This window comes from Echiichthys vipera, assembly GCF_963691815.1.
Source record: "Echiichthys vipera genome assembly, chromosome: 19".
Classification (NCBI taxonomy): domain Eukaryota; kingdom Metazoa; phylum Chordata; class Actinopteri; order Perciformes; family Trachinidae; genus Echiichthys; species Echiichthys vipera.
In genome coordinates this window covers 10,956,257-10,975,270 of record NC_139844.1, presented here as the reverse complement: position 1 = coordinate 10,975,270, position 19,014 = coordinate 10,956,257, and the positions used below count along the sequence as shown (strand labels likewise).

General features: G+C 41.1%; 1 protein-coding gene across 4 annotated transcripts in view; it reads right to left on the bottom strand.

Moving 5' to 3' along the window:
* fndc1 (fibronectin type III domain containing 1) overlaps nucleotides 1-16,301 on the bottom strand; it is a 40,540-nt gene extending 24,239 nt beyond the window's left edge. For 2 of the 4 annotated variants that reach the window (XM_083934363.1, XM_083934364.1), the window contains exons 1-7: nucleotides 16,198-16,301; nucleotides 7,562-7,756; nucleotides 6,017-6,085; nucleotides 1,494-1,739; nucleotides 1,175-1,273; nucleotides 819-936; nucleotides 531-718 (exon numbers count right to left, since the gene is read on the bottom strand). In XM_083934363.1, coding sequence (XP_083790489.1) covers nucleotides 531-718; nucleotides 819-936; nucleotides 1,175-1,273; nucleotides 1,494-1,739; nucleotides 6,017-6,085; nucleotides 7,562-7,756; nucleotides 16,198-16,270 — 988 coding nt within the window. In that variant the 5' untranslated portion in view covers nucleotides 16,271-16,301. Of the gene's footprint in view, nucleotides 1-530; nucleotides 719-818; nucleotides 937-1,174; nucleotides 1,274-1,493; nucleotides 1,740-6,016; nucleotides 6,086-7,561; nucleotides 7,757-16,197 lie in introns of those variants that run through there. The other 2 variants (XM_083934365.1, XM_083934366.1) reach the window with 2 other exon arrangements.
* Between the last annotated feature and the right edge of the window lie 2,713 nt (nucleotides 16,302-19,014).

Sequence of the window (19,014 nt, the reverse complement as noted above, 5' to 3'; positions counted from 1 at the left end):
AATGGAAAGAGGAGCAGTAGAATAAAACCAGAAGCAATGTAGAGAGAACAGGGTGAGGAAATTGCTGCTTAGAGAATGTAAAAACAGTTCATTTCTGCCAGGAGTCTTCAACCGAGGTAAATACTGCTGCCATACATTGTCAGGAGCCATCCCTAGAGATTATGTATGGAACTGCAGATGGATATCTGAGCTGTGAGCCAGGCAGTAAATGCTGAAATTCCAATGAACCACAGCTCAGGAGCTGCTATGACATTATAAAAGCTGCAACCATGACAGAGCTGCAGCCAAAGCTGGAATCAAACATCGAATGGGAGTCATAGGCAGTGAATGTGATGAAGTGTGGTATGAGGAAATAAGTAGAAAAGAGCTAACTGACAGAGTTATGCAAGATTGAATTCCTTTTTGCAAGAATAAATTCTCTTTTCATATGTATAATATCAAAGCGTAGGGTTTTGGCTATGCTGTTGTATTCCTCGACTCACTACTCATCACTTTTTCTAAGTTGCATTGCAGTTTCTGCATGTGCATACCTGACTCAGGGGTTCTCTGAAAGACGGAGACGCTCCACTTTCCATTATTTTCTCCCTGAGAGATTCTGACCGAGAACTCATACATGCCGTCAGCAGACAGGGTGTCTATCATCATCCTTCTCTGGGTGCTGTCCTTGTACTCCCATCTTGCAGACTCCCCCTTCTCCCTATATCTAACTGTGTAGGATCTGGGTTGAGAGAAATGGATGTTTTATTCCAGTGGAAAGGGTTTGTGTCAATCATTGTTTTTCGTTTGTTTTCTTTCACACACACTTTAACATATCCCACCTGATTACCCCGGCTTCGATCTTCCCCATCTCAACAGCAGGGTCAACCCAGGAGATGAGGACTGACTGAGGAGACATGACCCTGACACTGATGTCCCGGGCCTCATACTCCGGTGGCTCTGAACAACACACACAGACACACACAAAGACGTAGAGATAAAATGTCTTGCTCCAAACCAAAATTAAAATCACCTCTCAGATCACTAAATTAGTTAAATGTCTGCCTCTGGTTTCTCATATGCCAACTAAAGATTCACATACTTGCATTGCGGAGATATTTTGAGATACTTACAATGCAAAAAAAAGACAGACAAATGTGTAGACGAGTGCAGTGATTCTCTGTAAATCTGCAGGTACCTGGTGTGGTTATTTTGGTTGCGACTGCTCTGCTGGCAGGTGCGCTCCGGCCCAGGGCTTTCTGTGCCTGCAGTGACACCACATGAACCGACTCAGATGCTATGAATAGAAAGGGATACCAGGCACGGCCAGGGTTTACACTATGGACACTTGAGATTTATACATTTAGCTCATTTTGGTTAACCAATAAATCACAAAATAGGATCTGCAAAATATGTTTGAGATGCTTCCAAAACTTTTAAGCCTTATATTTTACATAAACTGAAGGTTTTACCTCTTTAATCTAGTTGTTAAGAGTGTATAATGTGAGTCCTCTTACTTAGTTTTCGTGTGTTTCGGTTTCTCTGGTCAGATTGAGGTTTGATGTCGTGTTGGCGCCTCCTTTCCAGCAGGGGAGCTCCAGCCAGAGCTCTCTCAGGCTGTCTGGGACCTGATGAGGATTGAGGGGCCCTCCTGTGTGTCCGGGTCTTGGACACTCCCAATGGGTGAGCTGTTCTGTCCACCCTGGTGGCCTGCTGTACAGATGGCTGATTTCTGGCAGCAGTCTGTGGCCGCCTGGCTGGACCTGATGGTTGATAATAATGGAGGGGAAAAGTCAGAGTGCACCAGAGTTCATGTTACCTTTAGTTATCCCACAGTTCATCCATAATCTGTGTGCTGTTCTGGATTTGCCTTTGTGGCTTTGTTGAAACTAACTTCAAGGGATAATCACAGAACATAATTGCTCCACTCAAGACACATGCACTCAGTGATAAACACATAATTACACGTCACTTTCTAACATTCACAGTTATCACAAGAGGGATCTGCAGCATGTCCCCTGTCATGCTCCAACTTCTGTTTCTTCAAGTTTTTTGCTTCCTGCTTCAATCCCACCCTATAATAGTAACTCCATCTTGGACAATGATTCAGACTCAGACAGCCAGACATTCCCCCTTCATCTGGCTGCAGTGCTGAGCGATAGCTTTGGCAATAAAACAAAACAACTCTTCTTTCTTTCCTCTCCTCCCTCTATCCCTCTTTCATCCGTTTCTCATAATGACTGTCAGATGAAAAGGACCTGAACCGTTTTCCATCAGCATATCTGCATGCACAGCTGGGCGAGCACTGGCTGATGTAATAAAGTGGATTTGATTGAATTCAAAGTGATTTCAAGGACAAATAAGAACAAAAACAATAAATGTTTTTCTTTCCAACAAACAGGTAGGGTGGGCCAACTGAGAAAAGTTTTCCAAGAGACGCCACCACACCCAAAATGTTTTCTTTTAGCTATTGCCTAAAATGGGAGACAGGGAGAGTTTTAGTGCTGGGATTACACCATGACACTTTATATGTGAGTGAAACAACACTGTGACAAAGAGGATGTGAAGAGGAGTATAAATGCACACTAGAAAAGCTCCCAGGATATTAGAGGGGGTTTGTTAGAGCTCTCATTAGTGTCTTTAAAGCTCTCTCTCTGTCTCTATCCATCCCCAAGTCGTGCCAGCACAGCTGAGTGGATTTCCCCCCTTTGATTCAAGACAACAGGCTCTTTGGTAATGCAACAACTCTCTCTCTGAAGCTGCTTTTCCTGTTTTCAAATCCCTCTATGCAATATTATCCTGCACCTGTACAAGTGAAATGGATATTCTGTTCTGCACTGTTCCTATTATCTCTCTGTCAACATGACCATCTTTGACTGTTTGCATGCCTATTAAAAGGGATAGTAGATAGTAGTGTGATAAGCAGACACTGGACTTTATAGTAATTAATCAAATTTACCTTCATACTGGAAAACTGACTTAGACAGGAGCTGCATTACCACCCAATAATTATATATTGATGGTGATATATTACACTATCTTGTGTGTTTTTCTTACTTTCTGTGTATGGGCCAATCCATAATCTCACACCCTCTGTACCTGTTTGACTGTCTCTCCTCGCACTAGTGGGCTGGAGAAAACAACATTTGGTTTCAATAAGCCTATATCTCCTTTTTACTTATTTCCTTCTTCCTCTTTTTCTCTCTCTGGAAAGCTGTCACAGTGCATAGTTTGGCCCAGGTCACCACGCCGCGGACCACAAAACCATTGACTCCGCAGTGGTCTAACTTGCCAAATCCCTTCTGTCTTTTCCTGGAAGCTTGATGGTCTGAGGTGCTGTGAGGCTGGCCTCCAGACAGGGCAGACAGAGAGACCAGTGCTACAGAGGAGACAGACCTCAGTGTGTTCAAACTGATACTGAAGAATGTCACTGTTGTGTGCTTACTTACTGCTCAAAAAGTAGCTGAATATGATGATAATGACGCATCCCCAACTTCCAAAGCAGATCTAAACTTTGCATCTTTGCTCTGGTTGGATTTGTTACATTGCTCAGTTTAGCCACAGTTTAATTTATACAAACAACGTTCAGTGGCAGGGCGTTCCTGGAGGCAGATATAATCAATTTAGCATGAATCTTGCATTGCCAGACCATCTCAACAGCCCTCTGTCAGAGTCGGAGAAGTCTGGCTGCACGGGTTAACATTCTGGTACAGGGAGGAAAAACACTCTGGCTTGTTTATATTTCTTTAAACCAATTTCAATCATCTTGGGCGGCACTAAACGCCGGATGCAGCAATGGTGCGCTTGCAAAATAAATAGCAGAGATAGCTGAAGGAAGAACCCACAAGCCAGCATCCAGTAAGTCAGACTTGGCCTTTTGACCACGACAAAGTTAGCTAACTAAGTATAAAGTAACTAAGTATAAAGGCTACAGCAATTATATCCAATGACTTCATATTATATTTGCCTTTATACAATAATTAGCTTGACGAGATATCAGCTATTACACTATAAACAACTTGATTTGTTAACTTGGCTTATTAGCTAACCTAAAAGATAATATAACCTAAAGTTGAATAGTATATGCAAGTTGGCATCTTTATATCTTAGAACTATCAATTTACACCATAGAAACAATGGATGGAGACAGGTACAAATTTTTGAATGCTCCTTTAAAATTGCAATGAAGTTTCTGCCATTTTATCCAGCCCGACTACTAGAAGTAACTAGCAAATGCAGGTGGGAGGGGCTTTTCAGTCTGCATTATTCTGCCATTACTTAGCCAGAAACACAGTGGGTCTTTGGCTCCATTCGATGAGGTTAAACTCAACAAAAATAAGTCGCTGTGTCTCCAGAGCGGCTCTCCCTCAAACAAATACAAATGAAACTCCAGAGCAGTATGGTGGTTCGGTGGTCAGCACCGTCGCCTCACAACAAGAAAGTCCTGAGTTCAATTGCATGTCCTGATCCTTTCAATCTGGGATTTGAATGGGTTTTCTCCATGTTCCCCACCGCGGCACAAAGACCCGCCAAGTCAAGTGGTTTTAAGAGACTAAATTGTCCATGTGGAACAGTATGAACATGAGTTTCTATTTTAGTTCACCCCGTCATAGACAAGTGTTTACATGATATATGTGTCCCATGACACTGCACAGAAATAAACTAATAATGAAAATGTACTAAAAATCAATTCTGAATCTTAGGTAAGCTTCATTTAGTTTACTTGACTTCAATGAGAAGAAGATTGAATTCCCTCAAAAGAGCTTAAATAAAGTTTAAATAAATTTTAGAGTTGCAAATAATGAATCATTCACGATTTCTTTTGTATTAGTCAATGAGTCATCCTGCCTATAAATATCAGAAAATCATATTTAAAAAGAATGCCCATCACAAGTTTATCTTTAAATACTTTGTTGTCCAAGCGACATATTTGAGAATTGGAAAACAGCAAATGTGTAGCACTTTTACTTGATAAATGACTATTAATTGTTTATAAATTGTTTACATTTTTTTTATTTTCTACCACTTAACTAATTCAATTTGAATTAGTTACTAATTCACTTACTAATTCAATAACTTTGAGAGTTCCCAGATGGATATGCAGATTAAATGCAAATTATGCAAACCAATCCATCTGGCGGAGTCAGGAGTCAGTAACACCACAGCAACTTCCAGGTTGATCCACTAAGGAAGTGCCAAAAATTGCAGTTTGCCAAGTGTCCGGTTTTATAATAGAGCAATTTCTTATTGACCCCAATATCAAACAGGCCGTTTTCACAGCATAATTAAACCTATTTAAGGCCTGGTACAAAAAACATTAATGTCGGTATGTTTCGGTCATATCTCCATGACAACACTGAGGGGGGTGAATTTATTTTGACCAGGCTAGTTTTTATTTTATTGGAGGTTAATGTTTATGAATAATTAGGGGTGCGGCCTCTTGAATGACAGTTAGCCTTCGCCTCGGAAATGAGGCGGAGGTAAAGTCAGGCAAGATGGCTCTCCGTAGGTGAGGACGATTGGATCAAGTTGAGAGAACGGACCTCAATGGAGAGGCTAGGTCTATTTTTTTATACAGTCTATACTTTGCACTCATGAATTTATATTAACACAGTATTATTTATTATATAACATGTATGGATATTTGTCAATCGGACAACTAATTCTACTAACTCTACTAACTCTACTAACTGTACTAATTCTCTTTTGAAAGCAGTGACAGACAAATTTGTGATGTGGTGTGCATTATTAAAAGCAGCAAAACTCTTAAATGTTAAATTTGGATCACCTGCAGCTTATGAGTGGTGAATCTATGAGACAAGGAAGTTTCCCTTGCTGATTCATTGAGGACAGAAGCCCCAAGACATTGCAAACTGAATCACCATCACATTAGACTTGGTGGCTCCTATTATGTCCACAATGACAACAGATCATTTCAGCGATCTGCTTTTAATGTATTTAACCACATAGTTTTACATGTATGACTGTTAACTAAGACTCCCATGTGTTGTTTTCAAAGATGTCTTGAGATCAGGTTTACCTGCTGATGAGTTGCTGACAGGTGTACCGCCCAACACAGCAAAGCCATCCAGGTTAACCCATTCAGGGTCTAAAAAATAAAACAACACAAAAATTTGGTTAATGATGTTGCCAATAGAAACTTGGTAAGTGAGCAGTAAATAATGTAAATTATGGAAAAGTTAATTTTCTTTTTTGTGGTCAACTTTTAAATGTGTATGATTCGTTTTCCCCTTATCAGTAACATCAGTTTCTTAACCTCTTTTCTTTTACTCTCCATCTCACCCCCTGTTGTCCCTGATAAGTCATCTCTCCGTTTTTGTTGTTTTAACAGTCCCTGCCCAGACACATTAAGGATGTAGCATACAGCATTGCGTTATTTATGATGACTGATGCTGCTCTCATGCTGCTAAGGGAACAACACACGATCTGCAAGGAATTTCTGGAAAGGCAACACTGAGACGCTGCTCAGTTGCCAGAGACTCATGGCAAACTGCACCGGAGCTGGAGAAACCACAAGGCCACCGCAGCACACACACACACACACACACACACACACACACACACACACACACACACACACACACACACACACACACACACACACACACACACACACACACACACACACACACACACACACACACACACACACACACACACACACACACACACACACACACACACACACTCTATAGATACATATTTAAACGCAATGACACATACAAGACAATGCATGATTCAACACTTGGCACCACCCTGTCCTCTACCACAATCACCACAAAACACATATATGTTGCACACACGCACACACACACACACACGTCAAGTGACCACAACACAGGGGATTGGGTTAAAGGAGCTGCACTGGGTTTAGATGTGGAAAAGAAGGGTTGGCTGCAGACTCTGAGCCGCTGATGAAGTATAACTCTAAGAGGCCAAGGACAGAGGAAAATGGAATAATGACAAAAGCAGGCTAGACTGTGTCAACACTGCAAACTGTATAGAAACATGAAGACACGTCTTGTATTTTACAAGGCGGGGTTAGAAATTAAGACACCACTTAAAACCTAAAAATAATGTCCTTCTAAAGCCTAAAATAACCGCCGTCTGCTGAGCTGTAATGATGATCGTTCGGTTGTACAGTACCACCCCACAGTGCTCTTTCTTTCTGTCTGGCAAACTTGGATTACAGCTCTTCCAATGATGAACTAATCCTGTGATAAAAATCAATCACATGCGGTCACACATGTGTACTTACACCACACCTCCTGGCGTCTCTGCTCTGTACACAGCTTTTGCTCATCTCCCTCCTCATTTTTGGCACTCTTGGTCTTGAGAAAGTGCAGAACACCGCAGTTTAAGCCAAACTTCTTTTTCTTGCTCTCCGTCCATTTATTTTCCTCTTAATGACTTTGTTTTGTCTAGCAGGTCCCTCGAAAACATACTCATTATCTTCCACTAATGTTTTGTTCAAGTCACCCTCAAACATTGTCAGAAATTCATTTGATCGTTTTCTTGCTCTCACCCTCTCTTTTTAACATATTAATCTATGTTTCTGCCTTACCTACATCCTCCAGTAGATGAGATGGACTGTCCTTTCCCACTTTAGTGAAGCGGTGAGACCTCGTGGGTTTGTTGGAGCTGATGACGAAGCGGTCCACAGGCCTTCCATCCAGATGAATTGAAGGCTCCCAGCTCTCCCTCAGGCCCTTATCCACAGATGTCTGTTTCCCATTGTGTGACCGCAGGGGCTTCTCTGCTGCAAAACAAATGACGTCAGGATAAATTGTGCCTGTATAAAGTTTATTTCAACGTTTTTCTCTGTCTTTGTCCCTTATCGTAAAGACTTTTTGCCCCTAAACATTGCCGCAGTATGTAGCTCTGTAAGTTGTTAATAAATCTATTCTTCAGCCACCAGTACAATTTCCTTTGGATTTATTATACTTGGCATTTAAAGTAACTCTGATTCTGATGAAGAATAAACTTACGTGTAATGCGTGCTCTGAAAAACACAAACTAGTTTGATGGTTAAATAAACAAATGAGGATTTGCTTGGAGGGCTAAAGGCTCCAGATAACAAGCAATCTTCAGTCTCTTGGCTTGATTCACTCAAAATTAAACAAATAAAATAGTGACCACCGTTATGTTTTGGACAGCGACTGACTCTTTTGGACAGCTTTGACTGACAGGCCAACAGTGTACGCCCACCCAGATAATAAAGTAAAGCACTGAGTGTGACTTTAACACAATACAGTTATAAATTCAGCTTGTATAAAAGATGAAAGCTGCTGAAAGGCCCCAGAGGAGACACGAAAAATAATAAACAACCACTTGAGATATTCACAATAGTTTGCTTGATTCATGTGCAAAATAATGGCCTCATGCTTGAGAGCCTGCATGGATGCTGAAACCTCAGCTGAGAAGTGCTTAATAATACTTGTTTACAGCCCTGACCCAATAAACTATAGCCTACATAGAACCCATGATCAATGTATGTGCATTTCATTGTTTGGCTCTCTTCAAAGTCAAACAATTGATTATTTATAACAGATGGTTATATAGTTCGATACTCTATGAGGAATCTTCCGGGAGAACTAATTAATAACACTAATAAATATCATACAGGGGCTGTGATTGGATCTTACTAGCCACACAGCTGTGAATGAGCCAATGATACTTAAGCATATATGATGCCAATCAGCCAGTACAAGCCAGATTTTACTGCTCTGCTTGTGTATAGTGTTTCATTTATAGTGAACAGTTGCCTATTAACACATACAGCAAATACGAAGTAATTAGCATATATTTGGAGTCCAGTCTCGGAAAGCTCTGTTTTTGTTCTCCACCAACTCCTGAGGGAAATATCTGGCTCTTTTGTGTTGAAATGATGTTGCACTACAAGAGGCTAACTGTGCGGTCTTTTGTGCTGGACAAGCAGTGTACTACGGAAGTCCTAAAGGGTCATACATATATACATTTGATTTCCTGTTTTCCCGTGATAAGAAGATAATTCATTTGAGAGGAAACAAAACAATAGTCTAGTCTACTAAATCATTGCAGGAAACATCATTCAGTGTAGCAATGTCAGAGGAGCATCTCTTCAATCAAGGCCTGACATGCTAGTAAGGCTTCAGCTTTATTGGAGGTGTAACCTAAGTGAGCCTGATGTCCTCATTAACTGACCAGCTACAAGGCATGACATGTCGTGTGTGATGGACATCTCAGGCACATATTTTATTAATTATCTCTCAAATTAATTATCTTGTATAAACGGAGGAAAATGATCGTGTTATCATGGGGAAACTGAGGAAATAAAATATATATACATATGACCCTTTAGGGCTTCTGTAGAGTACGGTTGATTTAACAGTCTTTTTTTGCTTGAAACAGCCGTCGACTGTTGCTGCTGCCGCTCCTGGATAGGGTGTACCAAAAAAGTAAAGTTGTGGACCAAAATGATGAACTGAAAGATGCTCAAACTCTCCAAAGAGCTGAGGGGAACAGCCAAGTCTGGGGATAATTCTCTGTGCCATTGAATCCCTTGTTAATATTAAACCAGTGATTATCGCAGCTTTAAAGGTCCTGTGTAATGCTTATTTATCAGGTTCATCCTTGTATTCACCCTCTGTCTGAAATGTTAGGTTTTAGCGCCTGTCTCTTTAAGCCTCCCTCTCAAAAAATCTCAAAAAGTCAGCGTTTCCGAATCTTCGGCATCGGCATTCTTTGAGTCACTGCACTGCACTACACTTTCTACTTATACGGTATATAGTATAATTATGACATCACAACCATACAGAAGTACAGGCTGCATGCATCTCAACCTGTTTTATAATGAAAAAGACATGGAAATCTTTTTTTTTTTTTACAATATGGGACCAATTTCAAGATTCAAAACCATTCAAGCATCAGCTAAATGGAGTGGATCTGCTTGGACAAAAGTAGTGCAGGTTTATGAATAAGCTGGTCATTCATCGCTGTCACATATACTTGTCAGTATTGTCTGTCCACATCATAAACAGCTGGTCCTTATGACTGCCTGTGCTTGCCAAAGGTTTACAGCAGCCATTTTGGTTAAGCATCGTCACTTCATCACTTCATCACTTCATCATTTTCTCACCTCATCACTTAGAATTCTTGTTGTCTGCAGGTGTGCACCTAGCTGGATCTGCACTTTAATTTTTCACATTTAGAACTAAGTAAGTAAGTAATGTTGATTTATAAAGCGCTTTTCACAGGCAAAAGTCACAACGTGCTTTACAAGGGCATAAAACAACATACAGAGAAAACACAATTAAGACCTAGACGTCTAGTTTACCTGGTGCACACAGGTCAACTAAATACCTGTCTAAACAGGTATGTCTTTATCTGATGTTTAAAAGAATCCACCGACGCCGCAGACCGCAGGCAGAGCATTCCATAGTTTAGGTGCTACGGATTCAATATCTAGATCATCCTGGGTCTTAAGGTGGGTGCATGGGACAGACAGTAAATTTAACATATTGGATCTGAGAGAGCGAGCTGAAGTATATGGATGAAGTAGCTCAGTCACATATGCAGGAGCCTGATCGTGCAGTGCTCTGTAAGTAAGAGTCAGAATCCTGTATGCAACAGGGAGCCAGTGAAGACTTTTGAGTAAGAGGGAAATGTGAGATCGTCTGTTTGTCCTAGTGAGTAGCCTTGCTGCAGCATTTTGAATCGTATTAAGAATTGTCAGCCACAACCATTTCTTGTGTGTCGCAGTGTAAGATGGTCTCAGCTCTTGGTCTACAATGTCCTATCCGCTTAACTCTGAGTTTTAGTATGTGCTTAAAGACCATCTCTTTGCTTTTTTTGCAAACTGTGGACCTTCAAATGCAGACTTGCATGCAATGTGCTAGGTACGTGAAGGAGTGTGAGTGTTTTCCAAAAACAACCTCTCCTCATTATACCCTTATTAATGCAGGGTTACAGCAGAGTGAATTTTATCAGCTGTTCATGGCAGACTCCATTGACACAAGTCTGGACACACTTCAATCACTCCCACCCTGTTTCCAATAAGGCTGTGTATCACGTAGGAAGGGATCTGCTCCTCTGTCCAGACATCATTCTGTGATTTGGCCTCTTTGGAAATTTTTGATCCAAAGGCAGACCAGATATTTCTGATTAAGCCAAGCCTGCTTCAAGTACAGCAGATGCATGGTTACCATCCAAGAATAAACAGTTTGGGAAGCACTTAAGCAGTAGAGTAGTTGCACCATCTTAATCTTAAGGAGGGGGGCTTGGTTTCAGAGCGTTGTCATGAGAAACCAGGGCAATAATATACCATTTAAAAGACGGACAGACAGTTAGAGTGGGATTGAGTTAGACAGTGGAAAGTATTAAGTATGTGAAGAATGAGGGCAGGGCCTAAGGGTTACTATGTCACTGTCTTTTTGGGATAAAAAAATGTGTGTGAGTTAAATAGAGAATGAGGCCGACAGACACACGTGTATGTGCATGTGTAGTTTGGTGCTAGAAGCATGTGCAGGGAAGCCCTGAGGTCAAAGGACTCCTGTAAAACTGATCTAGAAAATACTTGCACTCATGCACCTGCAGTGTGTTCTGTTTTTACAAGAGAACCTTCTCACCTCACACACAAACTCACAGACGCTGACCCCCCGCTCACCCGTAATGAGTTTGCCATTAACCCCGGGGAAACTGTCCTCTCCCACAGATAACATGAATAACCTGGATCACCAATGAAGATGTGTGTGGAGTAGAGCGGTGGGTGGTTAACAAGTGCAGAGCTAAGACTGCTCATTCTGTTGGTCTTTAGACACAAGACTGAAGGCATAAAAATCAGTATGTGTCTAGACATTAATCATAATCTTTTGTCATGGCAACAACAAATACATGCACAGACTTCAGGTGCTAGAGGCAACTGATGTAAAAGTTTCCACTGAGATATAAAAGAAAATATTATTAGAGCACAACACGCATTCAGCAGACATGAATAAAACAAAAAAAGAGAGTAGTGTTTTTTGGTGTTGATGTTGGTTGTAAGTATGCAGGATAACGTGAATTTACCTATCAACAAAGTCTGATTTTATGTGTATATTTATCTTATATCTGATAGTGTAAGTCGCTTTTGGATGAAAAAAAAACAAAGTTAAAAATAGGTTGATTATGCAGAATCTTTATTCAAAGCTTTATTTTTTTTAAAGAATAAACCCACGGGCGTTTTGAGGGCTACAGAATGAAAGTATTACTTTTCCATAAAAATTACATTTAGTCTAAATTAATATTTTATAAAATGTTGACGGGTTTGACAGGGACTCTCTGTCACATTCTGTTTACATTGTACCAGCCAATAGCGCCCGGGCTTCCAGGGTTGTCTGTTGTTTGGCGCAGCTACTGTAGGCTGGCACTGGGTGAAACGAAGGGGGCGTTATTTGTCCCAGCAGCTGAGTGACCGGAGACGGGCAAAATCCAGAGTCAATATAGGCCAAGCATTCACTCGATGGACTGAGATAAAGGAGTTCAACGGCATTAAAACACACGCCGAAATGGCTATGTTTCTCCTTGACCTGTAAACTTTCACGTTACTTGCTGTAATGGCTAATAACGGTAATGGCTAACGGCGGTCTCCTGTAGGCTACTGGGCCGGGTCTGACAAACATGGCAACCCGAGTGATGGAATTATGTTTTGTTGTTTGCGACTACAATCTTGAGACACTAGATGGTGTTCTGTTCATTCTACATATTCAACCTTTAAGTTTGATTGGACCATGAAAGCCATCAACCACCCACTCTCCACTGCTAAAGCATGCAGATAGTTCTGGTTTTATTTCCCACTTTTTCTGAAATATCTGTCTGAGATTTCTGATGCCACCCAGGTAAAGTCAAATCGAACTGATATTGTGGTGCTCACATCACTGCAAAAAACATTCAACAGCATTGTATCTTTTCCGGAAACATTGTTACTCACTACATCTACTGTCATTTAACCTTGTCAGATGGTTTGTTTCAAAGAACCACCTGAGAAAGCATTATGGGAAACTGACTGAGAAAGAGCCAATCAGGTCAGACCAAAGTCAATCAGGAGAAGAGAGAAAACATCTTTACCATCAAGAAAAGCCTTCCGTGCCATTCTCTTTTCTCAATGTTAAAAAATTCTCCAGTTCTGATAAAAACTGATGCATCCAAACTGACCTCTGTAACCACTGTTGTTTTGAACGAGCAGTCGCCTCTTGTGTCGTCATGTCCAATGTGTTTTGTCCTTCTTTTTTCGTTGTGGATTTGCAATACGAGACAAAATGTAGTCATCAAGCAGATGATTTTGTGGTTGTATTCTAATATATGTTAAAGCCTGCTGGCAACAGAATTGATTTTGTGCGTGCTATTGTTTAGAGCACATTAACTGCTGTCTTCACATCCTTTGTTTTGCCAAAAAGTACCCTCGATCCCAGATTCCAAGCTGTCCAGGCACTCACCTGTCACATTCATTCTGTCTTTAAATTTGCTTTAAATCCTTTTTGCTGAGAGAGGAAGTAAATCAGCTTATCAGATGCCATTTTGAAGACAATAAAAACACAGAAAACCGAACATGTTCTCAAAAACTTTAGTGAGTTTCAAAGTTGGAGTGTAAACACGTGATTGACAGGATGTGAGGTTGTATTTATTTTTACGTACGTGAAACGTTAAAGAAAATCTGGACTTTATGTGCAAAGGCCTTAGTTCTGGGGGGTCAAATGTTGCCAGGGGCTACAGAATTCTTGGTAGCACCTCTGTCAACTCCTCTGACCTTCAGTAAACTCTCCCCAGTAATAAATTTTGTCATAAAGCCAACACACCAGACTTAGACAACATACATCACTCAATCATCAGACTGTCAGACTACGTAGATGCTGTCATTTTATCAACGGGACTTAAGCCTAATTTAAAAGGGAAATGTGACTGAGCAGCACATATTTTATTTAAAGCAAAAACCTGTAGTGATTAATTGTTTAACTTGGGAGGGTTACATGCATACATATATGACATTTATGACATGTGACATTTGGCAAAAGAGGCTGGCCAGTACAATTACAGTCTAAAAACATATTTTGCATTTCAATGTTGGTGGTCACAAGCTCAAACCAAGAGACTTCCCAAATTCAAATTCAAATATCCTTCACTGATTAAGGCCGACGTCTAACACAGTTAGTTTATGCTATATCTTCCTGCAACACACTTAGTATGCTGACATCTGCTGTGCTGTGACAGGTGTGCTCATGTCATGGCCCAGGTGGTACTTGTTTAAACAACTGGAATGGCGCCTCAAGATGACATCATGACACAAGACATGCCGTCGCTGGCAGGTTTGACAGGCAGCCAGGTTGAGTGGGGGTAGCCTACTGGGTCAAGCTATTTCAGGTGATCAGACATGCACAGTACTGTGGAAAATATTATAAATATTAGATCTGCAATGGCTCTGCCTCTCTGTGCCTGTCATATTTTCCCAATGCAAAGTTATGACATTTCTGAAGACGTTTTCTTCATGGGTCGCTCCTGCAGAATTCCAGCATGTCAAGTGGAGCAGAGAAATTAAATTCCACTGGCCTGCGAAGACATGATTCCCTCTTTCCCCTCACTCTCTGTCCCAATTACTCTACACTTTCCAGGAGTTGACGGATTGCGGCTGCATGGAAGAAGCTGACATTATTTATTATCCAAATACGCTATGTTTCTGTTCCCTCTATTTGTGCTGCTCCCTCCTAGGTGTCCAGATAATCCCATGTGCCCAATTTCCTCCACTGTTGTGAAGAATTTTAGACTGACAAGCTGATGACATGTGAGTGGAGAGAGTAAACGAGCAACACTCTCCTCTCCCTTAACAACTACCATCAAAATGCCCAGGAGGAAGACATTTAACTCCAAACTGCTCCAGCAGAGGTGCTCTGTGGTTGGCTGCAGGGAGCTGTGGTTGTGTTAAGTAGCTCCCAGGTGTGAAAGTATAAGTGGATGAATGTGAAGCAGGGTGATGCAGAAAAAGTGCTCTTTCCCTAAAAGATGGAAAAGAAAACGACTCAGGGGGAAACGACCACAACAAATAGCAGCTGCCTATATTCAGAGAAAGCAATGACCTCATGCACTAAGTGCTAACAGAGAAGGAGGCATATAGAGTATAAGTTCAACTGACAATTTAAGTGCACTGAGTATAAAAAAGCGGAAAAGCCTGGCTGTAACTGCCCTCCAAAACTCATCAGGCTTCATGGCACTTCCTGATCTTTTGGATATTTTGACTGTTGGAGGACATAGGCGTCTTTCCCTGAAAATTGATTTTACAAACAGTACTTAAGAAACTTTGAAAAAATATATCTACTGTGGTCTCTGTGGCTGTCCAAAATGCTACAACCATTTGATACATCACCATGCTGACATGTTATTGTGGGTAAAAAAACATTTTGAATCTCTATGAATCATTTTGCGATCAGGATTTCACCCATTCCTGTCTAATAGCTGATTATTGATATGTCGTTCAAGTATGCAGCAAAGCAACTGTCCAGAGGAGGCAGGCAGAAAAAAACCCACCACTTCTATTTTCCTGAGCTTTAGAGGCAGACCGTTTATCACCATCAGCCAGTTTAGTCACCCATTTGGCATTAAGCCCCTTGGAAGAAAGCAAACTGATGCAACCTGATATTTATCATCTTCTAAAAGCCTATTTGATCACAGCTCCTCCAGCATGTGCCTACTGTGTGAGGTAAGGGCTTGTTCCATGACTGCTGCTCAAGAGGCCAGCATCATATTTTCCCCCCATAAAGTAGCCCCGACCTAACAACAGTGAAAAAGCTGTCAAAGTCCATATTTACTGTAATTGCACACTAACTACTTCACAACTCCGAATTATTAATCGAGCTATGCACTCTAAATTCAATAATTCACTGACTTATCAATGGGTGCAATGAAACAATTTGTTTTCATGAAAAATGGCATCTGCAGCAACTTGGAAAATGTTCAAAAGATCGCGTGCACAGACATGAATATGCATGCGCGCACATTCTTTCTTTCCTTTCACAATAACGCAAATATTAATCAAGCGCAAATACTACCGCAATAAACTGGTGAAAGTCAAAGTGTCTCGTCAATCAAAGTGGATTCATTAAACCACATAAGGACAAAGCAACAGTGTCCCAAACCGAAAAACACATTAGTGCAAAACGTGCACCTGCTCAGGAACAAAGGAAACAAATGTTTTACCTGTCCATCCGCATCTTGGTGCGCAAAACGTAACGAATAGCGCCAAGAGCGTCCTGCTTGCGGCTAAAGCCATAGTGAGTGTGGCACGTTACTGCTGCGGAGCGACGCACCAGCTGGATGCAGAGAGGGCTGGGACACACCAGCCCTCCCCTCCTCTCCTCCGATGGGACTGCTGCTTTTCACTGTGAACTCTCGTCTTCTTTATGTCAGCAAAAACTTTATAAAACCAACTATGATGATGATGAAGTGATTACACTCTGAAGTGGGCTTACAAATGTATGTACACTGTGAAACAAAGTGCTGTCTATATATTAATACTTATTAGGTTCTCATAATGGTAATTTAATAAAATGCATATTGTTATTCCATCGCCTACTGTATGCTTTTCAGATCTTTCAACATACCTATAGACTGCTGCTGCTGCTGCTGCAGGGTGTCTTTGTTTTTTGGATAAAATAAATGAATAAAGCTGACCAAATGTCTCCCTCTTCAGGAAACACCACTGTTTTCCAAAACTGAAGGTCTGCTAGCAGGTGGAGGGAGAGAAAAAAAGAAAGACTGCTGGGTGTAAGCGACTGATTAGTGCCAGAATTCAGATCTGAGGTTTTAGACAAGCTGTCCCCTTGTGCTCCTTTATTCTGGAGCACAAGCCACACCTACTCTTCCTGATTTAGTTTAATGTGTTAAAGTGTTTTTTAAACTAGAGGAATGTTATTTTTTAAGGTAGGTTATACCAGTCAGTTCCACCTGTCCTGCTGCAGTCATCTTGAACTGGACCTGAACATCTTTAGGATTAAGTATATCCATGACACCTTCACTTCAGCAGGTGAGAGAACAGGACTGTGGGCCAACAAATGTTCTAATCTGTGTGTGTACTGTTCCACTCCACACTCCAAAAATGTCCTTTAACCACTAGATGGAGCAACAAGCCACATTTTTAAATATTTTACAGCCTGTGTGCAATTAATACTTGATTAGAACTGATGTTTTCTGTAGCAGCAGTAGAGCTGAAGCTTAATCTAAGTTAAATGCTGTGGTTAAAACTACTGTGTAATAAGCCTGTGAATATTCTCATTTGTCCAGATCATCGTTCTCCCCAAAGCAATTTCAGTCAAAAGCAACTGGACTTGGTTATTTGTCTTGGAAAATGTTTCACCTCTCATCCAAGAGACATGTACATGAACTGATGAAGTCCAGTTGCTTTTGACTGAAATTGCTTTGGGGATACTGTGTAATGGTACAGGCCTATTCAATTTATTTGTTTGTTGTTTGTTTTAACTCAGTATCTATCTATCTATCTATCTATCTATCTATCTATCTATCTATCTATCTATCTATCTATCTATCTATCTATCTTCTCAACGTTGTGACTGTATAGGCTCATCAAGCAACATCCAGTGATAAAGGACACTTGTCTTGAGTTAAAGGTAGAATATGGAGAATGAGCAGAAACCGCCATCTAGTGTCTTAAGATCGTAGTCGCAACAACAAAACATTATTCCACCACCCAGGTTGCCATGTTCGTCAGACCCGACCCAGTAGTCTACAGGAGACCGGAGTCTGAGCCTGTTTGAACCCATCCCCTCTGGCAAATCGCACATTAAAAACAAGTATTGAAGAGGAGTTTGACTGACAGTTAGGTGAAAGTTAACTGACCAATCAAGGAAAAACGTAGCCATTTGGGCGTGCGTTTTAATGCCCTTTGAACTCCGATATCTCAGTCCATCGAGTCAATACTTGGCCTATATTGACTCCACAGTCTTTGATTGACTCTAAGCCCCCACCACAGCGAATTCCTGGTTGATCCAATAAGGAAGTGCCACAAATTGCAGTTCTCCAAGTGTCCAGCAGGAGTAGTTGGCACAATAGAGCAGTTTCTCATTGACCCCCATGTTAAACAGGCCGTTTTTTTACAGCATAATTAAACCAATTTAAGGCCTGGTACAAAAAAACATTCTAGTCTGGATGTTTAAGTCATAAACGTGTTAGCCTAGCTCCCGGGTGGTGAAGCTAATGTTGCTAATTCAGTATACGTCAGGTAAACGTCAGCCAGATGGATGTATCTCCCTCCCCCAAACGTCACATCAATGCCCTTTTTTGGTAAGAGGAAATGAAGCAGAGTTAAAGTTTGACAAGATGGCGGCTCCCAGAGCGGAGTACAATTGGATCAAGTTGAGAACGAACCTCGACGGAGAGTCCATTTTGAATCTTGTGTTTGCCCGTCTCCGGTCACTCAGCTGCTGGGACAAATAACAGGGCTGCAGGATTGGCAAACTCCATTTCACCCAGTGCCCGCCTACAGTAACGTTAGCTGCGCCAAACAACAGACAACCATGGAAACCCGCAATGCCAGCCGGCTTTACAATGTAAACAGAACGTGACACAAAGTCATTGTCAAACCCATAAAAAAAAATTAAAATATTAATTCAGACTTAATATGTTTTTTATAGAAAAGCAATACTTTCATTCTGTACTCCTCAAAACAACCCATGTGTGTATTATTTAAAAAACAAACAAAAAAAACAAACCAAGACCAACATTCCCCTCGTTGGCCTCGAGTCTTTTCTGTCCTGGGTAAAGATTTCAACCATCTCTTACTCATGAATGAATTCATGAATGGCTCTAAAGCCAGAATCTGAGGAGGTCAGAACTGCAGGCATAAATAGTAACCAGGTTTTCACTGCACAGTAATGTTATTTTATCTAGGCCTGTGTCTTGCTGGAACAAAAAGGAGCCAGCATTGCCACAAAAGCATTACATGTGTCATCTTCACGGCCCCAGGGGCCAGTAAAGTAATAGTTTGTCTTTTTTGTTGTC